This window comes from Ascaphus truei, chromosome 13 (assembly GCF_040206685.1).
Source record: "Ascaphus truei isolate aAscTru1 chromosome 13, aAscTru1.hap1, whole genome shotgun sequence".
Taxonomy (NCBI): domain Eukaryota; kingdom Metazoa; phylum Chordata; class Amphibia; order Anura; family Ascaphidae; genus Ascaphus; species Ascaphus truei.
Window position 1 is genome coordinate 8,108,346 of NC_134495.1, and position 22,216 is coordinate 8,130,561.

The following is a 22,216-nucleotide window of genomic DNA, read 5'->3' on the forward strand; positions in this document are numbered from 1 at the left end:
TCCGATTTACATTGTCCATACCAGTAACAGTACTGCTATATCTGATTTACATTGTCCATACCAGTAACAGTACTGGTCTATATCCGATTTACATTGTCCATACCAGTAACAGTACTGCTATATATCCGATTTACATTGTCCATACCAGTAACAGTACTGGTCTATATCCGATTTACATTGTCCATACCAGTAACAGTACTTGTTTATATCCGATTTACATTGTCCATACCAGTAACAGTACTGCTATATATCCGATTTACATTGTCCATACCAGTAACAGTACTGCTATATATCCGATTTACATTGTCCATACCAGTAACAGTACTGCTATATATCCGATTTACATTGTCCATACCAGTAACAGTACTGCTATATCTGATTTACATTGTCCATACCAGTAACAGTACTGGTCTATATCCGATTTACATTGTCCATACCAGTAACAGTACTGGTATATATCCGATTTACATTGTCCATACCAGTAACAGTACTGCTATATATCCGATTTACATTGTCCATACCAGTAACAGTACTGGTCTATATCCGATTTACATTGTCCATACCAGTAACAGTACTGCTATATATCCGATTTACATTGTCCATACCAGTAACAGTACTGCTATATATCCGATTTACATTGTCCATACCAGTAAGAGTACTGCTATATATCCGATTTACATTGTCCATACCAGTAACAGTACAGGCATACCCCGCTTTAAGGACACTCACTTTAAGTACACTCGCGAGTAAGTACATATCGCCCAATAGGCAAACGGCAGCTCACGCATGCGCCTTTCAGCACGTCATGAACAGCAAAACCGGCTCCCTACCTGTACCGAAGCTGTGCGCAAGCGGGGAGACTATAGAGCCTGTTACACATGTGTTATTTACATCAGTTCTGCACGTATATGACGATTGCTGTACAGTACATCCATCGATAAGTAGAAAAAAGATAGTGCTTCCCTTTAAGTACATTTTCGCTTTACATACATGCTCCGGTCCCATTGCGTACGTTAATGCGGGGTATGCCTGTACTGCTCTATATCCGATTTACATTATCCATACCAGTAACAGTACTGCTATATATCCGATTTACATTGTCCATACCAGTAACAGTACTGCTATATATCTGATTTACATTGTCCATACCAGTAACAGTACTGCTATATATCCGATTTACATTGTCCATACCAGTAACAGTACTGCTATATATCCGATTTACATTGTCCATACCAGTAACAGTACTGCTATATATCCGATTTACATTGTCCATGCCAGTAACAGTACTGCTATATATCCGATTTACATTGTCCATACCAGTAACAGTACTGCTATATCTGATTTACATTGTCCATACCAGTAACAGTACTGCTATATATCCGATTTACATTGTCCATACCAGTAACAGTACTGCTATATATCCGATTTACATTGTCCATACCAGTAACAGTACTGCTATATCTGATTTACATTGTCCATACCAGTAACAGTACTGCTATATATCCGATTTACATTGTCCATACCAGTAACAGTACTGCTATATATCCGATTTACATTGTCCATACCAGTAACAGTACTGCTATATATCCGATTTACATTGTCCATACCAGTAACAGTACTGCTATATCTGATTTACATTGTTCATACCAGTAACAGTACTGCTATATATCCGATTTACATTGTCCATACCAGTAAGAGTACTGCTATATATCCAATTTACATTGTCCATACCAGTAAGAGTACTGGTATATATCCGATTTACATTGTCCATACCAGTAAGAGTACTGGTCTATATCCGGTTTACATTGTCCATACCAGTAAGAGTACTGGTCTATATCCGATTTACATTGTCCATACCAGTAACAGTACTGCTATATATCCGGTTTACATTGTCCATACCAGTAACAGTACTGCTATATATCCGATTTACATTGTCCATACCAGTAACAGTACTGCTATATATCCGATTTACATTGTCCATACCAGTAACAGTACTGCTATATATCCGATTTACATTGTCCATACCAGTAACAGTACTGGTATATATCCGATTTACATTGTCCATACCAGTAACAGTACTGCTATATATCCGATTTACATTGTCCATACCAGTAACAGTACTGCTATATATCCGATTTACATTGTCACGCATAGAAGGCAAACAAAAAAAAGAAACTAGTGCTGCTGAAGCAGAATACTTCCTGTGTTGTTCGCGGAAGGATCGCTTGTAGAAACAGTTAGCGTGCATATTGCAACTTACTTGGCCCCCGACTGCCATAGCTGACCTTCAGCGATATGACGAAGTTTCATCATGTTTTCATGCTCCACTTGCTTGATCTGAGCTTCAAGTTTGGAAACTGTTCTAGTTCAAGAAAAAAAAAACCGTGACAAGTAAAAACCCCTCTCTTCCACTGACGTCAAGCAAAAGAGCGGTCACAGACCTCAGAAACACAGCAGTAGTATGGACAGACTTCCCCAGTGCACATGGATGCTACTAACTGGCGTCAGAAGTGTTCAATGTTTAAATGTTGGAAATGACAAATGTGAAAAACACAAAATGTGGCTCTTACAAATGATCTGAACCCATCCATTATCCCAATGCAGAAAAGTGCGTTGCCAACCGGTTGAACAGTGAAAAGGGATGAACATTTATTTACACGAAAATTACCTTTTAAGTTCATTAATTTCAGTTTGTGCATCACAAAGTTTGTTCTCAGTTATATTTAGCGTATCCTGAAAACAGAAGGTAATTTAGCAAATTAAAGCCAAAGCAGACAGAGAGGGGAGCTGAAAACAGACATTGATTCGTTGACTAGCAACAGACTTGTCATAAAACCAATCATCTCTCACAGAATATGCAGACGTCCTGTACACAACTATTGTTTCCTCATCAGATTATACAAATTTACAGGTATCATTAAGAAAGATGTTAAAAAATAACAAAAAAAAAAGAATCCAAGCTGCACTTTGAAATTGATTAGTTCTCGTTTGATCGATCAGCAAAGATCCTGCTACCCAGGATACACTAAATGGCCGACCTTTCTGTTCAATCACTCCTTCAGTCAGTGTAACTCAGCAGCTACAATGTATCTTTATATTACTACGGTAACATTATATATTGTTACAGTTTGCAGCTCAAACTACTGGGAATATTGGCAACAAATGATCACATGCAGGAAAGTGTTGCAAAGATCTTGCACTGCTGGGGAGGTGCTAAAGCCTGCTGTAGAAACAAAAAGATGCTCAGTGTATTAAAACTAATAAAAAATGGCACTAAGAGTTGAATTTAAAAAAATAAAAAATGCAGTAAGTATTATCTAACTACAGAACTGATTTATTAAAAATAAATAAATCACACGCCTAGGATATTGCTTGCATTGCTCCTTTAACATATTTATGGTTGTATCATGAAGGTAACATTATTACTACATGCAATTAAAGATACACAATGTGTCATTTTACGATTGCACAATAATGGAAACAGACTTTACTAAGGAGTTATAGAATAAGAATTAATCCAAAAGAAATAAGCGGTGCACAGCAAAAAAAAGTACCAAACGCAGCTAGTAGAAAAAGGCTCGTTATAATGAAGAGACTCTGACAAAGTCCCGAACGGGATGAAACGCGTCAGAGTGCGCTTGGTTGTGTAAAGCGTGTCCGTTTTTTCATTAAAAACAAGCCTTTTTCTACCAGCTGCGTTTGGTACTGTTTTGCTGTGCACCGCTTTTTTTCTACGACGGACTCAGCTGGCAGCGCGCGCCTCTACTACGCAGACAGAGCACGGCCACCCTCGCCTCTTACCAGGGGATTCACCTCCGGAGCAGACGAGCAGGCGGGTCTCAGCGTGACAGCAGGTACAGTGGGGGCTGAGGGGTTACTTTTGGAGTGAGCTGGGTTGCTCCTTATTGGGGCGGTTGGCGGTTCCGGTACACACCCCAGTTATTACCCCTCGCCTGCACAATAGTCCGCTTTGCTTACAGACCGAGTATTTATGATGTGCCATCTTTTGTCCGATTGGCCAGATACCTTTATTATTAATAAGGATGTTATATTCTATTGTGCAAGCAGCGCTGCAGCACTGGCTGTGGGAGTACTGTCCCATTCTTTTCCATAGAATAAGATGTGACTGGGTCCGACATAACAGGAGAGATTATATTTTCTCTTACCTTCACTCTTTCGTGTTCCTTTCCAAGAGACTCATATTCTGATAGAAGCTGTAAAACAGGGAGATAATCACATTGCAGCATTTCCCTGGAGCCCACGCTCACATCCCGCTGACGGAAGATACAAGGTCACTGGGTGTAGAGGATTATGGGATACATCGGACCTTTTAGTATTGTGCAAAAAACAAGATCATAAAGAGGTTTTTAAAAGGGAACTAATCTATAAACAGGGGGGCTCAAACTGGGGGGCGCGGGATTTTTTTGGGGGGGGAAAGGGGGGAGCGGGCGGTTGCAGAGGACCCGTGATCTTCCACAAGGCATTTAAATTAAATCCCGGGGGATCGCGTGAGGCCTCTGTAACCTACAGAACGGTATTAGAAAAGCAGCCATATAGTGAACCCCAGAGAAGCTGCCGGCACCCCTTAAGGAGGTCTGCATCTCCGGAAGTAGGGGGTCCCCGTAGCTGAAATGTATGGGGTTCAGCTCCGGAGACCTCCTGCTTTAATCCCACATTTAAAAAAAAATGAAGGGGAAAAAACCATCTTGGATTGGGGTTTTATCTATATTAAATGTAGAAATGAGATTTAATTCTGACTTACGTCTTGAAACATTTTGTGTTCCTGTTGTATTCTCGCATCTTTATCGCCCGACAGTCTGACGGCTTTCTCAAACGCTTCCCCGACGTCTTTCAGTTTAGACTGTAATCTGCTGATGGCGTTCTCCCTCTCTTTGCCTTGTGTGCGCATTTCCTCAACGCGTTCCTGTAAAGCTTTGGCGGTGCCGTTTGTGGCGTGAAATCTCTCGCGACAATCGGTCTACAAGAACATGGCATAATAATTACTATTTTTAAAAAAAGGTGTGTGTGTGTGTGTTATATATATATATATATATATATATATATATATATATATATATATATATATATATATATATATATATATATATATATATATATATATCCCGCATTAACGTACGCAATGGGACCGGAGCATGTATGTAAAGCGAAAATGTACTTAAAGTGAAGCACTACCTTTTTCCCCACTTATTGATGTATGTACTGTATGCCAATCGTCATATACGTGCAGAACTGATGTAAATAACGCATGTGTAACAGGCTCTATAGTCTCCCCGCTTGCGCACAGCTTCGGTACAGGTAGGGAGCCGGTATTGCTGTTCAGGACGTGCTGACAGGCGCATGCGCGAGCTGCCGTTTGCCTATTGAGCGATATGTACTTACTCGCGAGTGTACTTAAAGTGAGTGTCCTTAAACCGGGGTATGCCTGTATATACATACATACATACATACATATATACAGTGTTCGACAAACCTATACATTTGCTCGCCCCGGGCGAGTGGATTTAACCCCCGGGCGAGTAAATATTGGCCCAAGCAGCACACGTTTGGTACTAGGTGGCGAGTAGATTTTTTTGTGTGGCGAGTAGATTTTTTGGTGATTTGTCAACCACTGCATACATACATATACACATATATACACACACACACGTCCATTCAAATTTCCATAATCTATAGGAACGCGGCAACGCCTCCTAAACACAAGCATTTCTTTTAACCTTGTATGAACACATGGGTCCTCGGGAGGTGAAGCGAGTACTCTCCGGGGAACACGCCAAATGCTTTTGACAGTAGTTGCAAGGAAAATAAATAAATAAATAAAAATATAGAGATATAGCCAATAAAGAATATCACTTGTCAGCACATTCACATGCCTTAGGCCGCGCGTATAGTGCCCGCGACGGGCGTCAGCCGTCGCCGCAAGAGAAAGTTATATTTCGCTTTGCGGCAGCGTCGCGGGCGTACTGGCATTTGATTGGTTATGGGGCTGTCACGAGGCGATAGCCCTTGAAAAATCAAATATTGCCAGCTACCAAAGTTCGCGACGCGACGTCGCTCCGTCGAATTGTCGCCGTCGCGCTGACTATAAGCGCACGTGGCGGGGCAATGCATTTGTTTTTGGGCGACGTCGCCGTCACTATACGCACGGCCTTAGGTCTGCAACCCTGTCTTTCACCATTAATCACCCAGCATACAGTACAGCAAGGGATTCTGGGAAAAGACATGCAAAATGAGCACACAATGAAGACGTGAATGTGCTCACAAGTGATCTGGCTTATTGGCTATATGACAACGGTGGAGGTTTTTTGTCGCCTTTTTCACCCACCATAACTTAAAAAGTGTGTGTATGTGTGTATATATTTATTTAGGCCCTGACCAGAGGAGCTTCCAATCTAATCTATGTCATCTCATGACATTCTATTGGCACAACCTTCTATTGGCAGCCAGAGTGAGGCTGTCCCGAGTGGTCTCACAGACAAGTATTCCTGAAAGGGAATTAAACAGGGGGTCCTCATCACATGGGAGCGCTGCGGTTCATCTCTGGGGACCCCTTGTTTCAAATACAGTAAAACTAAATACACACACACACACACACACACACACACACACAGCACAGATTGCTGCTTTAAGAGCTGCATAGGTTCCATGGTTTATAACATAATTAATATAAATGACACAACGGAGCACAATCTGAATTCTTACCAGTTCCATTTCAAGGTCATTGTTTTTGTTCTCGAGGACACGTATTCGCGTGCTGGCTTCTGTCAGGGCTCCCTCCATGTGGTCACAGCTAAGGAAATAAACATTCTATTTCACAAACAACAAATACATAGACGTACATACACATTTCTTTCACTTCTGCGTCACCAACCTAACATGTAACACTAACCCCGGCACTGAAAGGCATTACAATACAAGAATAGAATGATAAAAACGCAATACATGGATATGTGCACCTATCGGAAGAAAAGGAATTTCTGGGCTGAAGAGCGTACAATCTGGCAGCAAAAAATGAATACTTGGTAAATAACTAAGGATCTATAGTAGCAAAGTAGTATGAATGTCACAATTACCGCTCTGAAAGACTGTGGATTTTCCGCAGATCTTCTGGAGCAGAGGACGTGCTGTTGGCATGAATCTGCTGTTTTAAGTTGTTCATCTCCGACTCATAATAGTCACGCAAGTCTGCCAAGTGGCGACCATGCTTTTCCCTTAAACTTCGCCGGATCCTGAAAAACAAACACACAGTACTGTAGCCATGACTCTGATCATGGAGAGTAGCGAGGAGGTGGAACCCCATTGAAGGTCTCCACAGAACACAACGCAAACAATAACTGCGAAGAACTGCAGTTCCTGTGCCACTGTCACATTCAGAGTGTGTGTACATTTATAGCAGTCTTTAAATCAGGGCGGCTAAATGTGGCCCCGCGAAGAACTTTGCATGAGCCTTGGACTCTGCTCATTTCATACTGGTTGCTTTGGCAGGAAAGTGAAGGATTTCACACCGAAAAACATACTAGTACATTAAAATAATATAAATATATGTTTAGAAATGCTTGAAACAAATGTGAGAAGTATCATTTTAGTTCTCTAAATCTTTGGCGGGCAGCAGGTGGGCGCGGGCCGCATGCAGCGCTCAAGGGATTCCCTTGTGGACCCCCACCTCTGGCCTCCCCAGCAATAGAGATGTTACGGGTATGGATTATAGAGGGGTGGGGGAGATGGGGAGAAAATAGAGAGGGGGGGGAGAGAGAGGGAGAGAGAGGGAGAGAGAGAGGGGGAGAGGCGGAGGAGAGAGAATTATATAATGCCATGGCCCTTTAAGTATATCATGCTGTGTAATTAAACTCAAAGAAAAACAATGGTTTACGCATTCATATTTTTTCAACAATTTCCAAAACCATTGCTCAAATGTGAACTTCCAAAACTTGTACCTAAAATACCAATACAAAAATAGGAGCCGAATCTTAAATGAACTTATCATAAAAATATACATATATTTTTTTCTTTCAAAACAACTACTGAAAACCAGATACACGTAAAGTACTTTGTACCGGGCCAGATACAAAGGACTTACTTAGATAGCATTAAAGGATGATCAGCAGATAGGAAGTTGGTGGATTCGGACATGCCTTCCTCTGAGCATGGTACAGGCGACTGAGCGATTGATGAACGTGATGAACTATTTGTCTCGTCATCTGTACAAATGACCCGCTCATCACGACTGGCATCACTAAGGGACGGGGCGTAATTCATATTTACAATGTTTTGGAATCGAATCGCTTTCCACTGATCCAGATCCGTTCCTTGATGCTGGTGGGGAGAACGGTTTGGGCATTCCCCCAGCAAAGAGGAGCTAGAAGTTGCAGGAGAAACAGACTCTGCGTCATAATAATTAACAGAATCGTTTCCCAAAATAGAGTCAGGGGTAGAAGGAATTCTGCTGTTGTCGGTGTTGTGAAAACGGTGTTGTGGCTTTCTGTGTAAAGTTGGATCAAGTGTCAACACCTAGGAGTAAAATAAATTCAGATAGTTAAGCGCCATCATTTTCCTAGTGCACATAACCGCTTCCCGTCTTATCTCACTGCTGCAGAACTGTGCACAAACTGATAAGAGAGTGATGCTAGCTCAATGTCACACTGCCTGTAACACCACTGCTAAAAACAGCCCGGTCTTTTCCGCATTGCAATTAGCAACTTTCAAAAGCACTTTGATAAGAATGATTAATTATAAACAATACTACCAGCGACAAAAACAAAAAATCTATGTTGTGTAAAAATCCAACAATTTACCTTAATGGACTGTAAAGATAACAAACATCTATTGCATGACAAATATTCTGCACCTGTGTTACCCAAGGTCATTGTGACCATACTATTATTTCTGTTGAATATTAAAGTATTTAATTTATTCATTTATAACTATGTACAACATTTGTGGTTCTCAGGGTCCCGTGAAGCATTTTATGCTACCAAAAGCCATTTCTAGATGCGATATGCATGTATCAACCTTGCTACAAAATCCCATGCTGTTCTGCCTATTGTCTATGGTACTGTTATGATATCATCATGAGATATTGGGTCGTTTAGCCCCTTTGGTGCTTTAGGGGTTAATGAGCTACACTTGTTTAAACTAAATACAAAATGCTGGGTTTCAAACAGGTCAGGACTGTTTCTTTGTTCTGCTCTGAACTTCAAAAGGGACTTACTTGGGGGGCGGGGGTCCATCCTGGCCCACTCAAGGTGTCAACTGTTTTAAGCAAGTTCTATAGACATGGTCTGGGTAGAGCAGCTCCAAAGCATCCACTAGGAGGGGAGGGCCTATGCCGGTGCCATGCAGAAATAATGTACTTACGTCTGGGCAAAGATTTGGAAAAATCAGATCTCACCAGAGGCATGCTTTGGACAAACCACGAGACCTCCTGTTCTGAACCAGCCCCTCTCTGGGGAAAATCCATAGCATTTGGTAAAGTATAGGATTTTCTGTTTTACCCCTTTTATTTTAAGAAGCTGTTCTGCCTTGTATTGTAACTATGTTTTTTGTAATACCTTTTCTGTAATCGAAGCACTGTAATAATGTATATATATACATTTATTTTTTTATTTAAACATTTGATAAGTAATGCTTTGGGCTCTGAATGAACTGATTGCACGCTCTGGGGAGTAATTACAAGTCGGACACATTTTGGCTACAACTGATTTGTGTATGTTAAAGTGCATAGTTTTTTCTATACTAAACAGGGACCTGGAACCCTGGCAAATATTAGTCTGATATCTTATCATATTTGCATACCCTCAGGTGGTGGCAGTGGATAGATATGATTTGCCATTGAGTAGGGGTTAATGTTAACTCACTGGTTACTGGAGGAGGAGAATAGTGGGGTGGCTTGAGTAGCCATGTGTATTAACCCTGGTTACATATCAAAGTCACGTGCGCACTGGTGTGCTGTTCGTGGCGGTGGTATATGGGGACCGATTGAGGAGAGAGAACTCATTTGAGGGACCTTCGTGAACGTGAAGAGTGGGGCAGCCTGTGAGCTGTATATAAGTCCTTGATCCTGTAGAGGAGATATTGTCTATTTGACGGACCATTGTGGAGGGGAGAAGTGAAAGCGCTTGCGGGCGTGAGCATTAACCCGTGTCCCGTATGCAGGTCACGTGCTAGCTGGGTGTCAAACATGACAGGTACCTCTGGCGGATGAGTGTGTTCAGCGGGCGATGGAGACTTCCAGTCAGGATAATGGTTACTCTCTCTCTGCTTTCTCTGATAGAGATGTGTTAGGGACGGCATCCTTGCTTCATCAGACTTGAAAACATATTTTAAAAAATTGATTATATATGTATATATATTTATATATGTACGAGTACGTGTGTATACACGTGTAAATACATGTGTATATCCATATACACGTGTGCGTGCATGTGCATACGTGTAGCTAATTCATCAAAATTAAGAGTTCATGTAACAAAAATAATCAAATTAATGCACAAGGATACAAACCACTAAGGAAAAATACAAAAAAACATTGTTACTCAAACAATCCATGGTACAATATCGGTGGCAGCAATTAGCAACTTTTTCTTGCCCGGAGCAGCATACGGTAAATTAAATAGAAGAGTCTCCCAAATTAAAAGCTTCCTTTCAGTACATTTGGTAAAAGGCATTATCGTTATTATTATTCACAGTGGTGCAGATATTAAGCTTAACTGTCGAATACTAGAGACATGGAATGGTTTTTACACACAAGCAGTGAAATAAATGCATATACTGTACCTCTTTGGTGGAGAAAAGCTTGGAAAGTCCCATTTCAAAGTTTTCAGGCAAGGAGTGATACATCTCCTTCTCATCCAACCTCCAGTATGTGAGCCCTGTTAATAATACAGAGGACATAGAAAAGACTGGTTCCCTGAACTAGAAATGATGATAATTATTAATATTTGCCCTGTACAAAAGACCGCAGCCCCCATATACCAAGCAGTATTCTGCTGGAAACCACGTTACAGGCCATTCAAGGTCAGGCTGTAAAAGGGGTCTTGCAGCGCCAGGTGTCTTATGGCAGATGACCACTTAGTGAACATGGGCCTAAAACCCAATAAGAAGTCCTGTAGGACCAGATAAGACTACGGGAGTAATTCCAATACACAGGGAAGCGGATGTTTGGCTGTTTCCAGCAGAAGATCTGTTTCAGTTTATGGGGATCTGTGGCTGCTTTGGTGGATACAGAATAAGGCTGAGGTCCCGTTGCACGCGTCCGCACGGATGGCTTGCTTGCCGGCGGCGCGTGCAACTCGCTGTACCGCGATCTGCGGTCTACAGGCTGCTTTTCTCGGAGCGGGGGGGGGGCGTGGCCAAACGGGTCGGGGGGGGCGCGGCCATGACGGGAGGGGCGCGGCCATGACGGGAGGGGGCGCGGCCATGACGGAGGGGGGCGGGGTCCAAAACAAAGCAGGGCTCACAGCACTGCAGCAGCTCCACACACAAGCACACAATAGCTGGCTTGCCATTCGTTGAAGGGAGCCAGTCTATGATTGGCCCCTTCGCGTACCATGTGACGCGTTGCCGCAAGAGAACACCATTCTCTCGTGTCTCCTGCTGGCTACCGCGTCACAGCATGTAGCAAGTTAGAAGTGAGGAGGGACTGGGACCCGATCGTGAGTTCAAACAGGAATGGTAAGTTGAGCTCACGCCGCCGCCCGCGCACACGGGCGCAGCGGGTCCCAGCCCTAAGGCTCTATGTTGCAAAAGCATTTATTTATTCACCTGATCCAGCAGAAACTAAGGAGTTTGTACTTTCAGTACGGTTATCGAGGTAAAACGTATATGCAGAAGCATCCATGTTTTCAGCCTGAAAAAAAAACCAAATGTAAACAGAAGCATGATGTAATTAATAAAAATGTAATTAATCTAATGAATCACACATACATGGGAAGAGAATCATCAAGTCTACGCAAATATATATCTTTTTTTTAAAAACACAACAACTTTATTTCATAATAACCATTTCTCCCCAAGCGCGTCACAATTACAGTATAGTGCACGCTATGCATAGGAATGTTACAGACACAGGTCCCGGCCCAGATGAGCTTACAATCTATGATTTTGGCACTTGAGGCACAGGGAGATAAAGTGACTTGCCCAAGGTCACAAGGAGCAGACACCGGGAATTGAACCAGTGCTTCAAACTCAGTGTCGTAGTCAGTGTCTTTACTCACTGAGCCGCTCCTTCAGTCATTAACCTTCAAATGGTTACGTAAACTGTTATACATCCTTTGAAAAGAAGTTAACATTGGCTACCTACTTTGTACGTACGGTCATGATAACATAAGTCTATTTTTTTTTCCATCACTGTAGCATTAACTCAGAAAAGGAAAAAAAAAATACAGCTCAACCCCCTTATAACGCTGTATAAAGAATCACATTGCGTTATAAGCGGATCGCGTTAGAAATAATGTACAATTGTATGCATTGTACAATAAAGTATTTAAGACCCCAATAATCGTGTTGTGTAGTATTCATAAATACGAAAATTGAGAGCCACGCTTGCATCGCGTTATAAGCGGATTCGCGTTGTAACGGATCGCGTTATAACGGGGTTGAGCTGTACCTGTAATCAGGACAAATATCCTTAAAACACTTTATACAATATACATGAAGAAGGAATGCCAGCATGGATATAGTAAATGACTCCAAATGTCAGTGTTATTTTACGTATATCCAGGCACCAAACCAGAAGAAAGCACACACGCGCAAAAAATCTTTATACAACTCACATTGCCCGACGCGGCTTCGTCACGCGGAGGATTTGCGCACACAGGTGGGAGCGAGACCGGCTCCGATGGGTTTGACTTCTGATGATTGGGCTTCAGCTTCTGGGCCCAGGTTGTTAAAGGTTTACTAAAAAAAAAAGGAAAAAAAAGGTTAGAGATATATTCTCATTATTCTACTTAGACGGCAATCTTTTAATACAAACAAAAGGCAGAGTCCCAGAGCCCCCAATTAAATGTACCCCAGTGGGAAGAGAGCTTTAGATAAAAACCTAACCTTTATTATATTGCCTTAAGAAAAAAAAAAACTAAAATCAAGCAACCAAAACAAGCTATGTAACACGTAAGCTAGAAAGGGAGCGGGGAGGCCGCGGGTTTATTTCTGTGTTTCACGGTAATTATCTTCTTGGGGTCCCAGCCACAAACTGAGCCCCCGTGAAGCCGCCCACCACGAGAACATGATGCATCAGTTGTCCTCGTGACACTGCAACATAAGTATATACCAGGGGCGGCCAACGCCAGTCCTCAAGGGCCACCAACAGGTCAGCTTTTGCAGGATATCCCTGCTTCAGCACAGGGGGCTCAATCAGTGGCTCAGTCTTTGACTGAGCCACTGATTGAGCCCCCTGTGCTGAAGCAGGGATATCCTGAAAACCTGTTGCTGGCCCTTGAAGACAGGCGTTGGCCTCCCATGGTATATATTTTATCAACAAACATGAGCGCACGTAACGGGAGAACTTTGACGCAGTCCACGTTTCATATTTTGCCCACCACCTTCCACCCGGAGGATAAGGGGGCCTAGTAGTATATACGGCACATTTTTGTAATTATTATAAGTGGGCTCCTCTTCACTAAGAATATGTGGCTGTTTAAATACCCCCTTCCAATGTTATCACATTACTCGGGCAGAGAACGGTGCATTCAGACTCAGTCTTTGAAGTGGGAGATAATTCGCGCTAACTTCCGTGTTTCCCCAAAAGGAGTCTGCGACCTCCCTGCTAAGGGGCAAGGAAAGATGTGTGTGTGTAAAGTGCTGCGTACACTTGCTGTGCTATATAAGGAAATGCACTGTCCTGCATTGTTGCTTTGCAGCCGACCACATTTGCAGGTATAGCACATAAAACATAACTCAACAGTGAAAATAAATACCAAAACCTGTATGAATTTCCCAACATTTTGGTCATCCAATGATACTTTATTTTGGTCAAACACCATTCCTAGGTGCGTATTCCTCAGTAGTTACACTCCTTACCAGTTGGATCTTTCCTTGTTACTTTTATCACTGGGTAAACGGGATCCCACAGGTTCAGAGGTAAACAGAACTTCTTCCGATGATTTCTCAGGTGTCAGCAACCGACATTTTTGATCAGAAACCTGTATAACAGGTCTTTCATGTCCTAGAGGTGCCAGTGTTAAATTATTATTCAAAGATTCGTCTCTGCCTTCTTTCGAAGCCTTCCCCGTACATAGCCCGCTGTCCCATGTGGCATTTTGGTCGCACCCGCTTACACAAGCATTTGGCTCAAAGGCAGAATGTGTCCCGTACCCACTGCTAACTGATGTACTGTCCAGAAAATTATCTTGTGTACAAAAAGCTTTTTGCTGCATTTCAAGTTCACTAGGGATAGGAAAGTGATTGGTAACTGCTTCTCGCCTCTCGTGGTCATCTGGATACTGCACGGCATGGATTCCTAGTGAAGGTGTATTACTTGCCGTGGCATCTTCTTGGCAAGGATTCCGTTGAGACCGTCTGCCCTGTTCCTTCACCAAGTGTTTAATTTCATCATGTATGAGCTGAAAACAAGGGTACACTGAAAGTTAGGACACATGCATGATCAAATAGCACAGTATCAAGACCATTACCAAACTAAAACCACTGAAGAATGGAGTATAGAAGTTCAAAGGTGCAATGTTCAGTCCGATTTAATCCCCAACATTGTCCTTATGCTTATCTGTTAAAGACAGTCATACGCTCAGGATTAATATCTGTATTAACCAAATGAGGCCTCCGGTTTCCTCTTCAAAATCCTGTCATCTGAAGTATTCAAGATCAGGGAGAACATCAGTACTTATTCTGCTGCAAAAGGGAAACGAATTTGGGGACAGCCGCATAGCAGACAAGCAGCTAAAAAGTATAACGACATTTATTTATAGACTGAATTACGATGCCACTGAAGTCGAACAAGTAACCTTTCCAAAAACCCAAAGGGAAAACAATGTAAAAAGTATGACCTTAACGGTCACCAGTTTCATGAAGATTATAAATCTGTTATGAAGTTGTTATCTAACATTCTGCCACCATTTGTGTTTCTGGTGGAGACAAAACATTGGCAAACATATAATGGCTGGTTTATTAGTGCATCAAGAAGGGTGAAATGTGTATTACAGGAATAGATTACAGGATAATTTTACAGAATATTTGGGGAAATAAACTAATCCAGTTCTTGGTTAAAAAAAAAATATATAATAATTTGCTTTACTATAGCTTTCAAGATCAGCTCACAGCACAAATATTTAATTTATTCGTATTAGTTAATACTGGCGATATGTACATATATATGTACGTGTCTTTCTTTATATAGCGCCTACAACTGTACTTAGCGCTTTACAAGAGAGGCAATACAGTACAGGGAATTATAGTACAATACTATCAGACCATATCCGTGGCCTGGCGAGTTTGCAATCTAAGGCCGCGCTTATAGTGCTGGCGACGCGACCCATGACGTCACCCGCGAAAGTTATAATTAGATTTTCCGCAAATGTCGTCAGCTACATCACGAATGGGGGCAGGCTGTGGTCTCTGATTGGTTTAGAGACAGTCATGTGGCAACTGTCTCTAAAAAAAATCAAATAGACCTGGCTTCAACATTTTTTTGCCGCTCCGTCGCGCTTACTATAAGCGCTTGTGACGGAGTCAATGTATTTGATTTGGAGCGACGTCGCGTCGCCAGGCACTACAAGCGCAGCCTAAGTGGTATGATGGGAGACTTCCAGAGACAGCAGGTGAGGGAATAAGTGCAGTACAAGGCACTCAGTGGTAGGAGTGACTGTGGGTGTGGGACAGTAGCCATGAGTCAAGGCTAATAAAATACTTCATTTAAGAGGCGAGTTTTTAAGGTTAGTCTTAAAAGGTGGGGAGAGAGGGTGCTTGGCGTATACCTAGTGTAGGGGTTTCACAGGTAAGGGGCAGCAAGGGGAGAAGGTGGGATATGGGGTCCTGGTTAAGCAGTTATTCTGGAGCAGAGGAAGTTTATCTGCAAAATGTGAGGTCAAGGAAGTGCTGCTTTTATTGGAAAATGTACATCTTGTTTACAGACGACAAAAAGTTACCTGCATCTGGTTGTTAAACTGCTCTTGCTGGGCATCCATTTGGTCTTGGCATTGTCTCTCCACCAGCTGGAATAACTGTAACCATCTTGCCTAAAACAAAAGCAAGAGATAAGGTTAAGTTGAATCTATTGACAACAGCAAGAACATCAATATGTACAACAGATCATGCTAATACGCTAATATTTTTTTTATAATTCTGCACAGCAAAAAATGATCCAAGGTAAAAAAAAGCCCTGTCATATTCAGAGAGGCTCACAATGAAGCAACATTTCAGTTAATACCACATATGCTACAAATATCAAGAGATGACTTCCATTTTACTGTCATTTTTCTATCTCTTCTGCAACATGCCTCTTTCAAACTTTTCTGTATATTTGCACTCATCTTTGCTAGAGAACGCTGCAAAATTATTTCCACTTCAGGCAGAAAAAGGCTTTAGAGAAACAGTCACCGACGCTAAAAAATGTGGGAGGGGTTTAATCTTACCATCTAATGGGTTTAAAAGCAGAAAAATATGTAGCACTGCACGATTTAAATATTATTTTTATTAGAGGATTGAAGCAGGGGACCCCCTGCTTTCAGAGATACTCATCTCCGTAGGGGGTGCCGGTATCTATGCAGCCAGGGAACTTGTGTGCTTAACGAAATAGCGGCTTAACTGTCCTGAAGGCCAATAGGACGCCGTGACGTCATCCCTTTGCAGCTTCTCCTCATTGACCAGCGTGACCTGGACATTTAAACATGAAGGAGATACCGGCACCCCCTACGGTGGGATCTCTGGAAGGGCGTCCTCGGAGCTGAAATTAATGCACATCAACGCCGGAGACCCCCTGCTTCAAACATGTCTTTTTAACAAAATGTGCAGTACTACATGTTTTGCTGCTTGAAGTATTTAAATATAAGGCCTTGAAGGTTTGATTCCAGTCGTCACAATAGGAGCCTCCTGACAATATCAGACCCTGATTTGCCATCCCCAAACCATAGGCACGACTAAGACAAGCTGCTGCAAGTGATCCAAGGTCAAGCCTCACTGAGAAAGGCACAGGAGACGGTTCTGCCAACGTATACACAACGGCCATCTTCTCAGAACTTGCAACAACCACACTATGTCAATGACAAAGGAAAACAATGGGAATGCTTTATAAGGGCGATGGACTTCTAACCAAACAGAGCCACTCACCTCTCATTTAAAAGTGAATATACACCCTAGCAGGAAAGCTGTACCTCAGGGATTCTGGTATGATTAAGTCTTCCATAGAAGAACGGGATACAAATGTTATGTTCTGTCAAATACCTCACAGCTTTTCCTTGCTTCTAGATCTGTCCACTCTCTGTTGCACATCTCTTCTGTGAAAGAATTCTGCAGCAAAGCACATGGAGAAGACGTCCCCGAGATTGCCCCGCCACTGCTTGTTCTACTTCTAGAGTAAAAAAAATTAAAAAAAACCTATTAAAGGGTTACTTTGTTAATAAACATTTCATAACGTGTTCTTTTCAAGTTCCCAGACTTCAAAACATGCTTGTTTCTCCCCCCACCAAAAAAAAATATATACACAAATGGGGGTATCTCAAATACTTAATTAAATTTCCAATACTTTTGCAAAAGTGCCGACATAGATACATACATGCATACATAATCTCTCTCGTGCGCACATACCTTATAAAATGTTAGCAACACAGCAAGGAGTTTTTAAGACTCAAAACATGCATGTCCCAAAAACAAAATTAAGAAAAAAAAATCCTAGTGTGAGAATGGCTGGTTATGAAAACTAAATGAATGTGAGGCTTTAAGTCACTTTCTCTAAACTATTTAAAGCGCAGGCGAACTTGATGACAAAATTGGTTTCCCAAGACACCCAGCTGCATTAACTAAAAGGGAAGTCGTGCCATTTCCTGAGGGTAAAGACCGGGAAAGCGGTCACATTTCTGGGAGCCGCATGCTTGCGTGCAGGCAGCATGGGCAAAATAAGCACGTAAACAGCTATATAATTTAGCACGCACTATTCCATCATTCTTGTGCCATGTCTCCCTCTGTCAGAATTGATCACCAGGTTTCTGTGGCCCTTATCAGCAAGACCATGGTTTAATGAATTACCCACAGTGTCCTGTGAAGCTGCTCCTCCGATCATCATTTAGTGTACAAGGAGCTCAGAGGCTTCCCGGTCACGGAAACACAGGGTCACAGCATATTGAATAGGGAGCCATGTCTTGTTGTGTATTTTACTCACAACCGCTAAATCCGTGGTGTGTCAGAAGCTGTATTACAACACCAAGGACAACAATAGGTCAACACACCTCCATTTGTACATAAGTACAAAGGTCACACAACATGCGACTTCCCAACTGATTCACACATTTGGCACAATGCTGGATATAAAAAAAACAACTTTCAATGAATTTAACAAATAAAATATACTTGAATTATGAGATATCACTTACAGGTTACCGGGAGGAGTTTCCACACCATGTTCTGCCGGGAGCTCAGAGAGGTCTGGAATAGTTTTCGTCGCGTTCGACACATCCATGTTGACAATCGATTTGTTGCCTGCAATTATCCACTACGGATATAGAAGGGTCAAAGCCTCTTTACTTAAGAGAACACACAGCTTCATTACTTTAACATATCAAATTAGTTTCAGGCAATTTCTTTTAAGTGATCTGTATTGATGGTGGAGAACCATCTACTCTTCCAACAAAAGATTCTGAAAATAAAAAAAAAGGTACACACACACACACACACATTTATTCTAGGAGTGATAAAACAGGGGTGGCCATCTCTAGTTCTCAAGGGCTCAATCAGAGGCTATATAAGTGAAATACTTATTGCCCTTAAATATATATACACTGAACATGCAATGTTGCACTAAGTGTGTCATCTTTTTCATTGAGGGCTTATCCTGCCGAGACCTGATACTTCCAATTGAGAGAGCCTTCTATGCAACACGTTCATATCCACTGCTGTTATTCTATTGAGAAATTGTGAGTCCCCAACTGTGAATCATTGAGCTGTTTATTCTGTAGAACATACTACACTATATATTTTTATTTTTCTCCCCACATATGGTGACATCTGCACTCCCCACAAGCTTCTTTCTACAATCAACGACGGGAGTAATTGGATCTTCTCCTTAGAGGGTTGAGCTGCGAAGTTCACTATTTTATATTATTCACATTTATTTATAATTTATATTATTCACACATTTACACATAAGAGCACTTTTTTATCAAAAGGTTTACATTTATATATATATTGCACCTCTATAAGAAGCGCCTCACACACCTTTTTTGCATTTGAAAATACTTGCCAACATTGTGACAGAACACAATGGTAACTATTCTGGATCAGTTTCACCCTATTTATGATTATTTATACTGTGATCCAGTGACAAACCAATTATCAAAAAGTAACATCTGCTGCTGGGAGCAGGAAGCCCCACAGGTGGCCAGACGTTATAATGAGTAACATATTCCTTTCTGTAAAACCCACATCCATGAAGTCCATGGGGGCAGAGAATACCTGTGTTTAAAAATTCAGGAGGAATTGAGAACTGTATTATGTATACTACTAATATAGTACACACTTTACCCAGACATGTTTGTTCTCTACTAAAAATAATAATAATAATAATAATAATAATAGTGGATACATGCAATTGGGAAAGTACAGTAAGACATTAAAAAAATTAATTTAATTTTTTTTACACGCACACACACACACACACACACACACACACACACACACACACACACACACACACACACACACACACACACACACACACTAGGGTCGGGACAATGACAAGGGTCTGGACAATGACAGCACATGTGTATTCCTTTGCCCACTGCATCTATATTTACTTACATTATAATATTATTCTGTGCTCACTACTGATGCTGCCCTATTTCCCCCACACACTTCTCCCCAACCTCCCTCCTTTCCCTCTGGCCACATTATTAATTGCCACCTGCTGGGGGGTGGAGAGAGGTTTTGCTTGCCCACCCTCCCCAGACCTGCCCCCTCTTACCTGCCCTCATGCCAACACCCACACTGCATCTTCTGTAGCAAGTTTATCATGCTGTGGGTGGGAAGTAGTAAGTAGTCCCCGCCCCCCTCTCTAACTATTGGGCGGGAGGTCCCTCTTGTTGTAGAATGTTGACATCAGCTCGCTTCCTGATTGGACGGGACAAACGCCAATCACCTCTGCCCGTCGGCCCTGGATCTTATTGTTATATGTTGTTGGCGGGAAGGTCACGTGACAAAGGGCATCAGACTATAAAACACATGAAACCAGAACACCCAGGAAATACGTCTTATACAGGGGGTAGGGGCATCACGTCTTATACAGGGGGTAGGGGCATCACTATAATCATGCCAGCCACATGCATGCCACCGACCTGTCCCTCATTAGGACATCTTACTGTGAGGTCAAACATAACACTGCCTGCAGAGAAATGACCCCAGACACTGGGGCTGGTCACTGCTATCTAATGAACCTAAGGAAGGGGCAGTATTTTGATCACAGGTTTCAGTAGCTGATTTTGTCCATTTGGTCTCAATTCTACAACCCCCCTCCGACCTCCCCCCAAATGACAATTGTTTGCTACAAAATTTTTTTTTTTTAACATGGTGCTAAAAATACATAAAAATGAGATATAAAATGGGATGCATCTCAAGCACCAGGAGACGCTTGGATAGAAGCCTTGGGCGTATAATATAGTGCGCTACCGTGCGTCAATTTTAATTGGCTGTGTTCTATAGATGTTTCTATACTTGGGACGTGTGCGCGCGAGCACGGCCGTGATATTACAATAAAATTGAAATTTCGCACTGCTGCCACGCCGCAAACCAATCACAGCGCAGCCTAACGCTGTGATGTCAGAATCACGACCCCTAACCGCACACGTCACCGCTTGCACCCTAACAAGTAAACGAGCAACGCCACATGCGCACCAGCGAGGACTACATTACACCCCATGATTTTAAGAGATATATATACATATATACATATACACACACGAGGTTCTTAATGCCGAGGGTGAATGGTACGTTCTGTGCACGAGGAAGACTTAACAGGGTAACATGTTTGTCAGTTTGCCTCTGTTCACAGCACGTCTTACGCCTTATTGTGCCTCACACCGCTCTCCGTATATCTACACAACTTCTGCTGCTCGATTCCTCTCCTGCTCTTCTAGACGTGGATCTGGTCTTCTGACCTGAAATATCTCTCCTGGCTTCCTATTTATCTCGAATATTCTCGCGGCGGCGATAAAAACCGGGACAGTGGCCATAAAAGTCAGGACAAAAGGCCTAAAAACTGTGACTATCCCGGCTAAACGGGACGTCTAATCACTATATATCCCTCAACTCTGATCGCCTGTTACACCCCTATTCGTCTCATGCTTGAACCAGGAACGTCTCCTTTTTGCACCTCTACAGCCGTCTCCCACCATTTTCACTCGTCTCTCTCCACTTATGGAATGCTCCCGCATTCAATAATAGTCGTCCACCTTCACTTTCCATTTTTTCAAATCCCAGATTGAAAACTCACCTGCTGAAAGAAGCATCTCATTAAATTATTTCCGGGCCCCGACGCACTCCACCTCCCCGGAACTTGCACATTTACTCCTATTGTGCCAGCGAGTCTCCCAAAGTACCATTTAGATGGTAAGCTCCTCAGGGCAGGGCCTCCCTTTCCCTCATGTTATCATTGACTAGCAACTCTTCTCCCCATTGCTAGATACAATGATACATACATCATCACAGACTTGGAAGACATTTTTTAGTATCCCCGGGTCTCATGGCTTTCTATTGAATGTCACTACTTTTTTTTTTTCTTTGCAGGCAGTAGTATCAATAAATTATATTTTTGGGGAGAGGGGGGTGCACTGGATCAAAAACTTGAGTTTTAAATGACTTATAAGAATTAGAGACTATAACGTTTATGAAACCAGCTTTACTAAAATGAGTGACATAAGTGGGACTCACTGACAGGTCAGTAGGTTTACACATACATACATACATACATACATACAAATATATATATATTCTGACGTTATTTTTCACTACGGTTTTATTTTCTGACCAGAACCTTCAGGTTCCCCGG

The 22,216-nt window shown here is 42.2% G+C and overlaps 1 protein-coding gene across 5 annotated transcripts in view; it reads right to left on the reverse strand.

Moving 5' to 3' along the window:
* Nucleotides 1–22,216, reverse strand: part of MPHOSPH9 (M-phase phosphoprotein 9) — a 34,245-nt gene that overhangs the window by 11,621 nt on the left and 408 nt on the right. For 2 of the 5 annotated variants that reach the window (XM_075568319.1, XM_075568320.1), the window contains exons 2-16: nucleotides 18,552–18,670; nucleotides 17,407–17,533; nucleotides 16,113–16,202; nucleotides 14,035–14,576; nucleotides 12,789–12,912; nucleotides 11,779–11,863; nucleotides 10,792–10,886; nucleotides 10,207–10,323; nucleotides 8,096–8,526; nucleotides 7,092–7,247; nucleotides 6,721–6,808; nucleotides 4,763–4,978; nucleotides 4,167–4,214; nucleotides 2,669–2,733; nucleotides 2,261–2,362 (exon numbers count right to left, since the gene is read on the reverse strand). In XM_075568319.1, coding sequence (XP_075424434.1) covers nucleotides 2,261–2,362; nucleotides 2,669–2,733; nucleotides 4,167–4,214; nucleotides 4,763–4,978; nucleotides 6,721–6,808; nucleotides 7,092–7,247; nucleotides 8,096–8,526; nucleotides 10,207–10,323; nucleotides 10,792–10,886; nucleotides 11,779–11,863; nucleotides 12,789–12,912; nucleotides 14,035–14,576; nucleotides 16,113–16,202; nucleotides 17,407–17,533; nucleotides 18,552–18,670 — 2,405 coding nt within the window. Of the gene's footprint in view, nucleotides 1–2,260; nucleotides 2,363–2,668; nucleotides 2,734–4,166; nucleotides 4,215–4,762; nucleotides 4,979–6,720; nucleotides 6,809–7,091; nucleotides 7,248–8,095; nucleotides 8,527–10,206; nucleotides 10,324–10,791; nucleotides 10,887–11,778; nucleotides 11,864–12,788; nucleotides 12,913–14,034; nucleotides 14,577–16,112; nucleotides 16,203–17,406; nucleotides 17,534–18,551; nucleotides 18,671–20,137; nucleotides 20,634–21,541; nucleotides 21,665–22,216 lie in introns of those variants that run through there. The other 3 variants (XM_075568321.1, XM_075568323.1, XM_075568322.1) reach the window with 3 other exon arrangements.